General features: G+C 46.6%; 1 protein-coding gene across 1 annotated transcript in view; it reads left to right on the top strand.

The window, feature by feature from the left end:
- usp43a (ubiquitin specific peptidase 43a) overlaps window positions 1-14,257 on the top strand; it is a 305,451-nt gene that overhangs the window by 170,234 nt on the left and 120,960 nt on the right. Inside the window, exon 11 of the mRNA XM_061733346.1 lies at window positions 8,943-9,020. Coding sequence (XP_061589330.1) covers window positions 8,943-9,020 — 78 coding nt within the window. The remainder of the gene's footprint in view (window positions 1-8,942; window positions 9,021-14,257) is intronic.

Raw genomic sequence — 14,257 nt, 5'->3', positions numbered from 1 at the left:
GAGTGGAGTGCGGTGTTTATGGCGTCTTCTGTAGATCTGTTTGCCCGGTATGCAAACTGGTGTGAGTCCAGGGTGGGGGGGAGACAGGCTTTGACACAGCACGAAAAGATGAGTCGGTGAAGTTACCCCACCCCCCTCTGAAAGTCTGGAATGTCACACCTTTGTGTGACAATTCTGTGAAAACACAGCAGGAGGTCCCAGTACAACACAGGAGTTTCTGGACCGGGAAAATTATTAGTTTTCGGGTGGTTTACCTTACATAAATTCCCGTGCTAGTGCCTGAAATACTGGTGGTATACACAGCCGTAAACCCTGGTTTTTTTGCTGTGTGATGTGCTTTAAGACCAGTTTCTCAAAGCACTTGGTGATGACTGGGGTGAGTGCTACAGGGCGGAAGTCATTGAGGGTTGTAGTGGGTGATTTTTTGGGGATCGGGATGATTGTAGCTGATTTCAGGCAGGGTGGGATAACAGCTCTGGCCAGGGACAGGTTGAAAATGTCTGTGAAGACCTCAGAGAGCTGGTTGGCACAAGCCCTGAGCACCTTCCCAGGTACTCCATCTGGACCTGCAGCTTTCCTGGGGTTCACTGCACGGAGCACCCGTCTCACATCCTGCACCTCAGGAGTGAGTGGGGGGTGCTGGTGGCTGGTGGGGGCTGTAGTGGTGGTTGTGGTGATGATGTGGTTGAGGGCTGTTTTTGGGACTTGAAGCGGGCAAAGAAGCTGTTCAGCTCCTCTGCCAAGGCCTCATCTGAGGCCACGTTTACACGTAGCCGGGTATTTACAAAAACTGATATTTTCCCCTCTACGTTTTCAAAAATATCCTCGTTTACACGGACCCACATGAAAACGATGTTAACATCATGCCAGCCAATCAGAATCCTGGAAAAAACATCAACAAATGACACGTGTAACATCCAGTTAAGGCTGATTTATGGTTCCGCGTTACACCAACGCAGAGCCGAAGGCGTAAGGTACGCGGCGACGCACACCGTACGGCGCGCATCGCCGCGTACCTTACGCCGTAGGCTCTGCGTCGATTTAACGCGGGACCATAATTCAGGCTTTACTTCCAAGATGGACCGAGAGTCTTTCGTTTTGAGTGACAGAGAAGTGGAGTTACTTTTAAGTAACTCCACTTTTGAATATAAAACAGGTAAAATACAAGAAAATATTGACGGTGGCCAAACTAATTGTAAACACAGGTCGCACACATGACGCTGGTGACGTTTCTGGTGCATATGTGACGTTCTGAAGCTTAAATCTCTGTTTTCCTCCGTTTTCCTCCGTTTTCCTCTGTTTAGACGCAAACGTGAAAACCTAGTTTTTGAAAATCTCCACTTTGGCCGGAGTTTTCAGAAATGATCGTTTTTGGGGGCTTTGAGCTGCGTTTTCGTGTAAACGAACAGCCAAAACGCATGAAAATGTCTCAGTTTTTGCTCCGTGTAAACGGGGCCTGAGTCCCCAGGTGACACAGCACAGCCTTTGTAGTTGGTGATGGTCGGTATGCCCTGCCATACCTGCCGGGGGTTGTTGAGGTGGTCCTCTACCTTTCTCTTGTAGTCCGCTTTGGCAGCCTTGATGCCTCTCCTCAGGTCAGCGCGAGCGGCGTTGTACAGGGCTCTGTCCCCTGACCTGAAGGCTGAGTACACGGATGGTCTTTTTAACCGTGACAAAGATACCGGTAATCAGAATCAGAATCATGTTTATTTGGCCAAGTCAGGTCAAAAAAGACGTGGAATTTGACTTATTATTTTATTAGTTATTTTCGCTCACTGTACAGTAAATAGGCAACAGATAGATGACAGCTCTAGAAAGGTGCATTGTTACACCTTTCAATTTGTAGAGGATTGTGATGTTGATGATGATTAATAATAATAATAATAATAATAATATTTAATTAATAACTAATAAATAAAGTAAAAGAAAGGGGTAAGTAATTAATTAAAAGTAATATAAAATATAATAATAAATATCTATCATTATTATATTTTACATTACTTTTAATTAAAGGTATTGTGACATGAAAAACACATTTCTGTGTCTTGACATCAATTACACCCAAAAAACAACAAACTTTTACCATTCAGTGTATTGTGTGCTTTCTGGGATTTTCCGCATAACTATGCAAAAACGGCGCATGTGGTTTGGTGGCGGATCGTTACATAACGACCCGCTAAATCACCGCCCCCTCCACCCAGCTCCCTGCCTCCTCTCCTCTCCAGTGCACCATAAAGGCTGATTTATGGTTCCGCGTTACACTGACGCAGAGCCTACGGCGTAGGGTTACGCGGCGACGCGCACCGTACGCTGAACCCTACGGCGTAGGCTCTGCGTCGATTTAACGCGGAACCATAAATGAGGCTTAACAAGGAGCTGTTTAGAGCCTCTTTTGTTCTAATCACCGGAGGAAAACTGCTAAGAAGACCCGCGGCCACTGACTGGACTTAAGATAAGGGGACACTGCTGCTTGCATGCCTTTATTTTTATGATTGTTTTTTGGTTCGGTGTGCGCGCGTGTGTGTGGAGACGGCAGAAGTGTGTAGCAGTTGGGTTGGAGGAGGTTTGGAGGAGGAGCGGGGCAAGGATTGACAGGAGAGGGGCAAAAGGAAGCGTTTTTCACGGCCCAAAAAAACACCGTCATAAAAAGCCAGGAATGGAGTACTTGGAGTGAAGTTTTTCTTGTTACACTCTTTTAGACACATTTGAGGGATGTTGGCCAAGACTTTTAATAGTGTTAAAAGCATGTTAAAAATGATGTCACAATACCTTTAATTAATTACCCCCTTATTTTACTTTATTAGTTATTAATCAAATATTATTTATTTATTTATTTATTTATTTATTTATTTATTTATTTATGTGTATGAACTACTCATACATAGCTCACCCTATATTTATTTATGTATTTATTGAAATATTTTCACCCAAAAAATAAATAAATAAATAAAAAACAAGAAAGTGCTCCGGGACCGTCCCCACTTATGAGTACCATGCCGTCAGTGGCTGGTCATCACAGAAGGCCTTATCGCCTCCTAGCGATCAGAGCGGTTTTTGTGGTGAATTGAATTGAAAATGCTCTCAGTCGTGATGCAGCCTAAGTGATATTGCTGTGCCACGTTAATTTCCCCCCCGCCAAAACAAACTCTGCGTCCCCGTTAGCATTCAGGAAAGCGCAGCTTTTGTTTGACAGCCAGACACACCTGCTCTTCACCACTGCACTCCGCCGATCTTCACTTTGATTTATTTGTTTGATCTATTTGTCAAACCGGCTGTTTTTGATTTGTGGCTCTCAAAGCTTGAAAAGGCAGCTCCTCCGATTAATCAGGTGAAGTTCAGTGTTGCACTTAAAGACAAAAATGATATATTCGTCCTCACAAGTGTTCATTTTATCCACAAATATGGATATCAGTACTGCAGACTCATCTTGGCCGTTTGATTTAAGTTTATATTGAGTCAGTTTATACATGTTTTCCTGTTTTTTATGCTGTATTGTGTTGAAGTGCACCACTTGATTATTTCCTGTGGCCATTCGAGTCTTTACCTGCTGCTTTTTTAGACTTTTAAATCTTTTGGACCTTTTTAACCAAACTGCTAAATATGAATCACGGCATAAAATGTACGTTGAGACCGACTGTGAACAGAAGACACATTAGTGCCAGAAATGACCAAAACGGGTTTGGAAAAGGGGAGGGAAGAGTTTATTTCGTACTTGGTCATAGTTGCCTGTGGGGAAAGGTTTCGTGAGCCTGGCATCCAGAAATTTCTGTGAACATCGATGCATAAAACATGTCCAAAAACAATCAGTAAAACAGCGCCAGCTCCACTTTGAAGTGATAATAAACTTTCTTTGATTCCTTTTGAACGCGATTCGGCAAGGAGAGCTTTTTAAATCTGACTACATCATCAGCTTTTCATTTGGAAGTGTGATTGTTGGAGGCGGTGAGGCCTCAGCGGGAAGGAAACAGACCCTTGAAACAGGAAGACGCTCCTGCAGGACCTCATGAATGATGGATATCCGCATCCCCTGGTTGGGCGGATGAAAGGATGGTGAGAAAAGAGGACAGAGACTGACAGCAACAATGATATATAGAGATGTATAAGGTTTAGGGAGGACGGAGAGAGGAGAGGGCCCAGTGCATCTTGGGAGCTCCCTGAGGAACCTGGGTAAACAGCTGCATAACTGAAGAGACGGCTCAGGGTCACCTTCATCCAGCCCGGCATGCAGAAAAAATCAGGGGGGATGGTGGATTTTATCATATGGGGACAGATAATTTGTGCTGATTACAAATAATATAATATATTACAAATAATAGCACTGACAGAAACACCTGCAGAAATACTGCAGGAATGACATAGCAGCAGTTAAATGCAGCCTTCTGTAAGCTTTAAATATCCACTGGGCTTACATCAAATACATCAAAACACAACAATAAAAAACAGTTTTCTGAACTTATCAATATGACTCTGTCCTTCACAGGATAAGTAAAATGGATCACTGCAAAAACGCAAAATCTTAACAAGAATATTTGTCTTATTTCTAGTTAAAATGTCTACATTTAAAACAAGACTCATCACTGGAAAAAACAACAATTTTCACCTGTTTCAAGTAGATTTTCACTTAAAATAAGTAGAAAAATCTGCCAGTGGAACAAGATTTTTTTGCTTGTAATGATAAGATAAATCTTGTCCCACTGGCAGATTTTTCTACTTATTTCAAGTGAAAATTTACTTGAAACAGGTGAAAATTGTCAAATAAGTTATTTTTCTGGTGATGACTCTAAATGTTGAAATAGCAGTAAAACCACATTCATTGATGAAATGATATAAGGGATGGAAAGGGGGGACATCAGTTTTACAGGGGGGATGATTTGGACCGTTTTTATTTCGGGGGGGATGCCATCCCCCTCATCCCCCCTCAACTCCAGTACTGCTCATGGGATTACACAGACACATTAATTACATCAAAATATAACATTCCGGTGTGTGAACAACTTACTTCCAGCTACAAATAATAATAATAATGATAATAAGCAGCAATAAATAATAATAATAATAAATAAAATTAAAATTAAAATAAAATATCCCACACTAGAAAATGAACAAAAAATTTAAAAAAAAATACACCCACAGAAATATCGATCCAAACACGCACACAGCCAAGTCCATAATTAGATCATATCATAACTCACACCAACCCTTACAGACAATTGAACCCATCCATACAATAATAATATGCAGTCCATGTCACAGAATTGAGGATTTTATCCCATATAAGTTACCTTTCTCCTTCTATCCCAGGCTTTAAAAAGAAATTCAGAAAAAAAACTAAAAATAACTAAAAATATTTTCAAAAAGATATTCAATTAAAACGCCTTCCTCCATACTTAACAGATCTAAATCAGGATTATAAATGCTTTCAAACTAAACGTGACGTAAATCATGATATAAAGGACAATATAAAAGCCGTTCTGAAGCCGTTTTGAGTCGTGGTTTTTTCACGCTTCTGCAGGAGTGTAGACATGAAGCCCGGCCCGGCCCGTTGAGGTTGTTCTGGTACGCGTGTGTGAAGTCATAACAGGGTTTTAATCTGGAGTCGGTCTCGGCTGTACAACCTGCAAGAAACGAGATGAGCTCCGAGAGCATACAACCAAAAATGCTCGGCCTCTTCTCTGCCCTCCACTAAAACCTCCTGATTGTGCACTCGGCCCACGTGGGCAGAACCGCATGCCAGGCCTGAGCGGGGTTTTATTATTATTATACACCTGAGGGGAGAAGCTACTGCACGTAGCGACCACAAAAACAAGCGGAGAGCCTGGTTGACTGCTGGGAAAGGTGAGGAATTAATTACAATAAGTAAAATAAGTGGCTGCTTTATTCTTTTTTTTTCTAAAGATTTTTTTGTGGCTCTAGTGGCTCTTTATTCAAGTTTATTCATTGCAACACCGAGCGGCTCGCTGCTTTATTCTTTTCTGCTCAGGCTCCACAGACGACCCTTTTCAAATTAATGTCAGAGCGCTTGTTTCATTTTTTTTTTACATTTCAATAATAATTATTTTAACCGATAAACCAAATAAATGCTTGGGGAAATGATAGGCCGCTCTTTCTTTTAGCATTTTAATGGTATGGAGTAGATCTCGCCCACCAGATCGCCGCACCAGTTTTTGGCGCCTCCAAAGATATTTCATAGCGGGGGCCACTTGGGGCCACCACATTCTTGATGTGGACGTCAAAACTAAAAGCCGTCATTAAAGGATTTTATTATACTGTTGTAGTATGCAGGCTCAGAAATACTTAAAGAAACGCCTACTGATATACTTAGCTGTATTGCATTACATTTAATAACAATGAGGCCGCAGAGAACTCGTGTCAATGAAACCCTGTCTGATTCCCTGCTGTGTTCCACAGGCTCGCCCCAGGGGTGTGTCCTGGCACCTCTACTGTTCATGCTTTACACCAATGATTGTAAGAGCATGTTCCAGTCAAGGTTTATAATAAAATTTGCTGATGACTCCGTGATTGTCAGCCTCTTGCAGGAGGAGGACCAGGAGGTGGGCCATGGACCTGTCCTTGATTATTTTGTTAGATGGTGTGATAACTCCTACCTGCAACTCAATGTGTCAAAAACAAAGGACATGATTCTTGATTTTCGGAAGAATCCGTCTGTCACAACTCAAACCTTTCTTAAAGGCACAGCAGTGGAAGTCGTCAGCCAGTGTAAGTATCTAGGCACCATCGTGGACTGTCTTTTGGAATCAACTCAGATGCTATCTGTAGGCAAATCTCTAATTTGCCTTCCTTGCAACTAGTGGAGAAGACGGGATAACAGCTGTTTATCGGCTTAAATTAAAGGCAGTTGGACTTGACAGTGACCCGTACAGTTACCCCAAGAACCAGTGGTCCATGGACATTAATATTTGGCCACGAATAGAGTTTCCTGATATTTATATGTACTTCATTTCTACGCCAGGGACGAAGCAAAGCTTGAAGGCATACAAAAGTCTTGACGCTTGGTCCGACTTCAAGGCAGGATTTGTTGGCGAAATTAAAGTTATGAGGACACCGAACTTTATGATTTGACCGTTTAACGTTAGCTACCCAAAAATCCAACATTACCTGATACAAAATGGGAACCACAAATCCACGTTTCGGTGCCTGGAATCCAGTTGTTTCCGTGAATTGCAGCGATCCATTTGTCTCTCTTAAGCTTATTTATCGGCAGTCTTTAAAACTATAGCTCCGATTTCCTGCTAAATCTATGAGTACAGTCGATCGTACAAACAGCTCTTTCCCATTTTAGATGTTTTCGAGTTTGCTCAAACTGAAAGTTTACGCTGCCACTCAGTCTTTCTGCCACTCAGTCTTTCTGCCACTCAGTCTTTCTGCCACTCAGTGGGCAAAACCCGCTGTGAAGTCGCATCTGTGACGTCATGCGCATTCCCTCTATTCTGATGACTTGACTGCTAAAGAAGCTCGTAAAAAGGCTTCACCCCTCCCCTGAGAGCTGCAGGAATGGACGACTCTGTTGGGAACCAGGACGGTGAGCGGCCGGGCTGCTGGAGCTCATAACGGAAAGGACCGCACATCAACTCCACGCAGTGATTAAACAACGTCTACAATTAATTTATAGTAGATTACTGTAACACGGTGTGTGTTACGGGGGTCACAAAGAAAGCGGACACCGGGATCTGTTCAGGACTTTTTATTCTTTTTCTATTCACAAACACTCAGAGGCCTCGTCAGCCGAGCTGCTCGTCCCCTCTGGTCTGCTTACGTCCTTCTCCCGTCTCCAGAGCCCACACCCTACTGAAATACACAGAGAATGATTAGATTCATCTGTGTACCGTCAGCTGTTCCAGCCGCGTCACCTGTGCGGCCAGAGCAGAGTGTGGGGGAAGAGGCGGTCCTGGAGGCGGACCAGCAGCCCGCGCAGGGCTGCGTCGCAGAGGTGAAGGAGGCAGTCGTGCGCGCACCGGGTGGCCCGAGGCCACCATGGGCCCAGCCCCGAGCGCATCCTCCACGGCGGGCGGGCCGAGGCCGGGGGCGACCACCCCGACCGTTCCGCGGCTCAGGAAGACGCCGGGGGCGACCACCCCGACCGTTCCGCGGCTCAGGCAGACGCCGGGGGCGACCACCCGACCAGGAAGCCCGGAGGGTTCCTCTCCCGCTCCGAGGGGGCGGGGGGGGGGGGAGTAGGCTCAGCCGGACGGTCCCCGGCTCGAGGTTGGCATTGGGGGTGTGTGGCAGGGTGGAGGAGCTGCAGCCACTCAGGCTGATTAGGGCCCAGGTGGGCCCAATCAGCCTCTCCACCCTGCCAGCCTTCATAAGGCAGGGCTGCACAGCAGCAAGGGCCTGTGAAGCTGGGTGTGAAGGTGCTTCTGCAGGTGTGGCGGTGATCTTTTGCTGTAATAAAGAGGGTCTGCACGAAACTCCGTGTCTCTCCGTCCTTCGGTCAGCCCCGGTAGCACTCGCCCTGCTACAAGTACAATTGGCATTCGTCTTTTATTAGGAGCTCAATACACGACAAGGGGGCCTGATGCTCGTCGGCTTGTTAAAGCTGTGAAATATTGATGCTGGCCGGTTTACCCTCCGTCCCCGAACCGGTGACGTTAATCCCTGAATCACAAAAGCAACCCCCCCACCCCCAATGACTCCGCAGCAGGCGTCTGATGAAGCGAGGTTTCCGCTGCAGCCATTATCGGCCGACAGCTTCTGTGCTGCCATTATGTGGATGTTTGTGTCGTTAATGAGGAGAAAACAAGATGCAGGATCAAAGTTCACACGCACAGAGAAAGGTTTTTCATCACCAGAGCAGCTCTCCCTGGGATTTTTGTTATAGCAGAATAAATGTAGATAACTTCTGCTGTGAGCTTTTGATTAAAAGCGGAGGACGGGGTTGCATTAAACTGTAGTTGAACCTTTTTCTTCCTTCTGTATCGTAGAGCTTTGAAGTTCTGTGGTCCGGGCGGACCGCCACACGTGAAGCTTGTTATCGAGTGGGAACACAGCTCCAAGGAAAGGTGAGATTTGTGCAAACTTTCACTTCCAGCAGAGTACACATCAAACCAGAGGAGCATAACAAGTACAAACACACAAACACGGGGATAATTGAATCATCTCTAATAATCAATTGATCCTGGCTGACATTGTTTTTATTCCTTTTTCTTCAAAGCTGCCAGAACACACACTGATTTAATCTGCTCTTGACAGATGGCGCAGAAATGCACTCCTACGGATCCATGCGTTTTGGCTGTTCGTTTATATGAAAACTAAAAGAAAGTCACCAAAAACAATAATTTCTGAAAACTCTGGCCAAAGTGGAGATTTGCAAAAACTCTGTCTTCACGTTTGCTTGTAAACAGAGGGAAACGGACATTTAGGCTTCAGAACGTCACATTATGCGACAGAAACGTCACCAGCGTCATGTGTGCGACCTGTGTTTACAATTTCTTTGGCCACCGTCAATATTTACCTGTGTTTTACTTGTTTTATATTCTAACGTCACATTTAAAAGTAACTCCACTTCTCTGTCACTCCTAATGAAAGACTCTCGTTCATCTTGGAAGTAACTGGAAGTTACTCGTGTCATTTGTTGATGTTTTTCTCCAGGATTCCGATTGGCTAGTATGACTTTATCTTCTCGTTACACTGCCCCCTGTAGGTTTGGCTGCTCATAGCACCTTAACAGCGTATTTATGCGGGTTCGTGTAAATCAGTGGTTCCCAAACTTTTTTTTGCCAGGCCCCCCTTTTGTACGTAACAGAATTTTCGAGCCCCCCCCCCCCCCCCCCGACCAACACAGACACACACATCTTTTGAATTCAAATGCGACTGCAATTTATTTCATATACTGAACATATGTGCGAAAAAACTGTCCATCTCTGTAAAAATAGATTTTCAACCTGACCAGCTCCCAGACATTGAAACAACAATACAAACAGGAGCCAAAATCTGAACATTTGCTCTACAAAAATTACACTTTTAATCCCCACATCTCTTCAGTGATGTGAGTGGGCTTGCTTCATGTGTGCAACACATTTCTTTTTTTTCCTTTTTACTGTACAATACAGTATGCATTACTTTCAACATATCTTTTTCCAAAAATAACCAGCTCCCTGAGGAAAAAAAAACAGCAGCAACAGCTAAACAAATAATCTGTCAGGCACACAAGGAATGGACACAACTGCAGACAAAGGGAAAACGGTTCAAAAGATTTATTGGGGTAAATCTGAGAAGGCAAGGGTCAGGCTAAAATCCGTCCAGGGGCAGGCAAAGGTCAAGGTCCAAAAACGCTGTCAGCGAAGGCAGAGGTACCGGCAAGGGCTAGGCAAAAACGTGGTCTGGGGGCAGAAAAATATCAAAAAGGTCAAAAACTTGAAAACTCACTTGGCTTGATAAACGGCTTGAAGGCTTGGAGAACACAAGACAATCTGGCATGGGCTGAAGAGGGACTGAGGCTTAAATGCTGTGGGCATGATTGCACCAGAGTGATTGCAGGTGTTGTCAGGTGGGGGGGGAGGAGCCAGACACACCCACTCAACCTCAGGCCGTGACAGGACCCCCTCTCCGACGGACGCCCCCTGGCGTCCCGTCCAAGGCCCCAGGATTGTCACGGTGAAAGTCCTTAATGAGGGAACGAGCCAGGATGAACCTGGAAGGGACCCAACACCGCTCCTCAGGCCCATAGCCCTCCCAGTCGACAAGGTACTGGAGGCCCCTGCCCCTGCGGCGGACCTTCAACAACTTCCGGACAGTAAACACCTCACCACCACCAACGACCCTGGGAGGCGGAGGGGGCTTGGATGGAGGGGACAAAGGGCTGAGAACCACAGGCTTGACTTGGGAGACATGAAAGGCAGGGTGAACACGTTGCATGGGCCGAGGCAGTGAGAGTCGTACGGTAGAAGGATTGATGACCTTAGAAATTGGGAAGGGTCCAACAAACCTGGGCGCCAGCTTCCGGGACAGGACCCTCAGAGGCAAATTCCTGGTGGAAAGCAGGACCTTCTGTCCAACACTGTAGAGGGGGGCTGCTGAGCGACGTTTGTCAGCCTGCTTCTTAAAGTAGGTCACCGACCTTAGCATACGAGCTCTGGCCTGCACCCAGGTTCGCCGACATCGCCTAATAAACGCCTGGACTGAGGGAACTGCCACTTCCTCTTCTTGTGCCGGAAACAGTGGAGGCTGGTAACCCAGGCAGCACTGAAAAGTGGAAAGACCAGTAGCATTAGTGGGAAGGGAGTTATGCGCATACTCCACCCAGGGAAGCATCTTACTCCACGATGCTGAGTTGGCGTAGGTCATGCACCGGAGAACCACCTCCAGGTCCTTGTTGGCGCGCTCCGTCTGGCCGTTGGTCTGTGGATGAAAACCAGATGACAGGCTGGCAGTGGCACCGATTAATTTGCAGAATGCCTTCCAAAATTGAGCAGAGAACTGTGGACCTCTGTCTGACACAATATCCTGGGGTAAACCATGAAGTCGGAAAACGTGGGTGATCAGTAGCTCCGCTGTCTCTTTGGCTGTGGGTAATTTGGTCAAAGGAATGAAATGAACTGCCTTAGAGAATCTGTCAACAACGGTGAGAATACAGGTGTTTCCTTCGGACACCTCCAGACCAGTGACAAAATTGATGGCAATGTGGGACCAGGGTCGATGTGGGACAGGAAGGGGTCTGAGAAGGCAAGCTGGGGGTCGGTTACTGTGCTTGTTCCGGGCGCACGTATCACAGGCCGCCACAAACTGCTCCACATCTGTCCTCATAGATGGCCACCAGAAGCGTTGTCTTATGAAGGCCAGAGTCCGCTTCATACCCGGGTGACACGCCAACTTAGAATCATGTCCCCAGGTCAGTACCGCAGGGCGAACAACTGTGGGGACAAACAAGCAGCCAGTAGGCCCTTTACCTGGGTCGGGTTCCTGATGCTGGGCCCTCCGAACCTGGGACTCGATGTCAAAACTTGCAGCTCCGACTATCAGCTCGGGAGACAAAATGGGCTTAGGAGCTACAGACTCCTTCTCTGGTGAATAAATCCTGGACAAGGCATCAGGCTTAGTGTTCTTAGAACCAGGGCGATATGAGAGGGTAAAATTGAAGTGTGAAAAGAACAGAGACCATCTAGCTTGGCGGGAATTGAGGCGTTTAGCTGACCTGATGTACTCAAGATTCTTATGATCCGTCCAAACGAGGAAGGGCAAGACTGCACCCTCGAGGTAGTGCCGCCACTCTTCAAGGGCCAGCCTCACAGCCAACAGTTCGCGGTCCCCTATGGTGTAGTTGCGCTCTGTGGGAGACAGGCGATGAGAGTAATAGGCACAGGGGTGCAGTTTGTTGTCCTTGAGGGACCTCTGGGACAGCACTGCACCGACTCCGGTCTCTGAGGCATCCACTTCGACTACGAACTGCAGAGAGGAATCAGGGACAGTAAACACAGGTGCAGTAGTGAAACAATTCCTGAGTTTAGAGAAAGCATTCTCCGCCTGGGAATTCCAGAGGAAAGGCACCTTGGGAGAGGTCAGAGCTGTGAGTGGGGCCGCAACCGTGCTAAAATTGCGTACAAACTTGCGGTAAAAATTGGCAAAACCTAAAAAGCCTTGGAGGTCACGCCTCGTGGTCGGGGTGGCCCAATCAGTGACTGCCTTAACCTTGGAGGGATCCACATGGACTTGGCCTGCACTCACAATGTGTCCCAAAAATGACATCTTGCTTTTGTGGAACTCGCATTTCTCTGCCTTCACAAAGAAACGGTTCTCCAGGAGTCGTTGGAGGACCTGTCTGACATGATGTCTGTGTTGTTCGAGGGAGGAAGAGAAAATCAAAATGTCATCTATATAAACAAAAACAAAACGATTGACCATGTCTCTCAGCCAAGGCCTGAAAAACAGCAGGGGCATTAGTCAAACCAAAAGGCAAAACAAGATATTCATAATGCCCTGTGGGAGTGTTGAAGGCTGTTTTCCATTCATCCCCCTTCTTTATCCTCACCAGGTGGTAGGCATTACGCAGGTCAAGTTTAGTGAAGATTTTAGCACCTTGTAATAATTCGAAGGCTGTGGACTTAGTGGCAATGGGTAATGATTCTTCACAGTGATATCATTTAAACCTCTGAAATCGATGCATGGCCTGAGTCCTCCATCCTTCTTTCCAACGAAGAAGAAGCCTGCACCAGCTGGGGAAGACGAGGGGCGGATTATGCCAGCGGCCAGGTACTCTGAGATGTACTTGTTCATCGCCTCAGTTTCTGTAGGGGAAAGAGAATAGAGGCGCCCCTTGGGGGGCATGGCTCCCTCCAGGAGGTCAATCGAACAGTCATAAGGCCTGTGAGGAGGAAGGGAGACAGCACAGGACTTACTAAAGACAGTCTTTAAGTCCAGGTACTCAGGAGGGACCGATGACAAGTCTGGGAATTCCTCAGTCCTATCCGGCTCCAGGGAGAGAGAGGTGGCAGCAGAGGTTAAGCAGTGAGAATGGCAAAATGGACTCCAACTCATAATTGTGTTATCAGCCCAGTTAACATGAGGATTGTGAACTGACAGCCATGGAAAGCCTAGGACAATGGGGACATGAAGGTTATCCATTACATGAAAAGATATGTGTTCATTGTGATTACCAGAAATCCGCAATGCAACAGGCTCTGTGACATGAGTGATATGCGTGAGGCTCCGTCCATCAATTGCACGAGTCAATACGGGCTGCTTCAAGGGAAGCACAGGGATCTTTAACTGACGAGCTGTGGCAGCACAGATGAAACTTTCATCAGCGCCAGAGTCTATGAGAGCTGTGAGGGGATGAGCACCATCCGACAGGAGCAGCAAAACAGGCAAAAAAGAACGCTTAACAGGGGAATTACCTTGAGCAGTGCCCATCAGAAGCCCTGTTTCTACTGATGGGCGTTGGCTTTTAACGGACAATTGAGGCAGAGGTGACCCGTCTGGCCACAGTAGAAACAGGCATTCCGGAGGCGGCGGCGCATGCGTTCCTCAGGAGACAGCTTTGCACGATCAAGCTGCATGGGTTCTGGAGGAGGGGCTGCCTCTAGAGGTGCTGGTAATGAGGGGGCAGCGGTAAGCCAGGGACGAGGGCGGGATGAACCTCTCTCAGAGCGCCGTTCCCTTAGTCGAGCATCAATCCTGCCAGCCAGCTTCACCAGCTCCTTGAAGTCGTCAGGCAGGTCCTGAGACACCAGTTCATCCTTTACAGTGTCAGAGAGTCCATTCAAAAAAGCATCAAACAATGCAGTATGCCCCCAGCCACACG

The sequence above is a fragment of the Cololabis saira genome, chromosome 1 (assembly GCF_033807715.1).
Source record: "Cololabis saira isolate AMF1-May2022 chromosome 1, fColSai1.1, whole genome shotgun sequence".
Classification (NCBI taxonomy): domain Eukaryota; kingdom Metazoa; phylum Chordata; class Actinopteri; order Beloniformes; family Belonidae; genus Cololabis; species Cololabis saira.
Note: the sequence above shows the minus strand (reverse complement) of the source record. Positions and strands in the feature narration are given on the sequence as shown.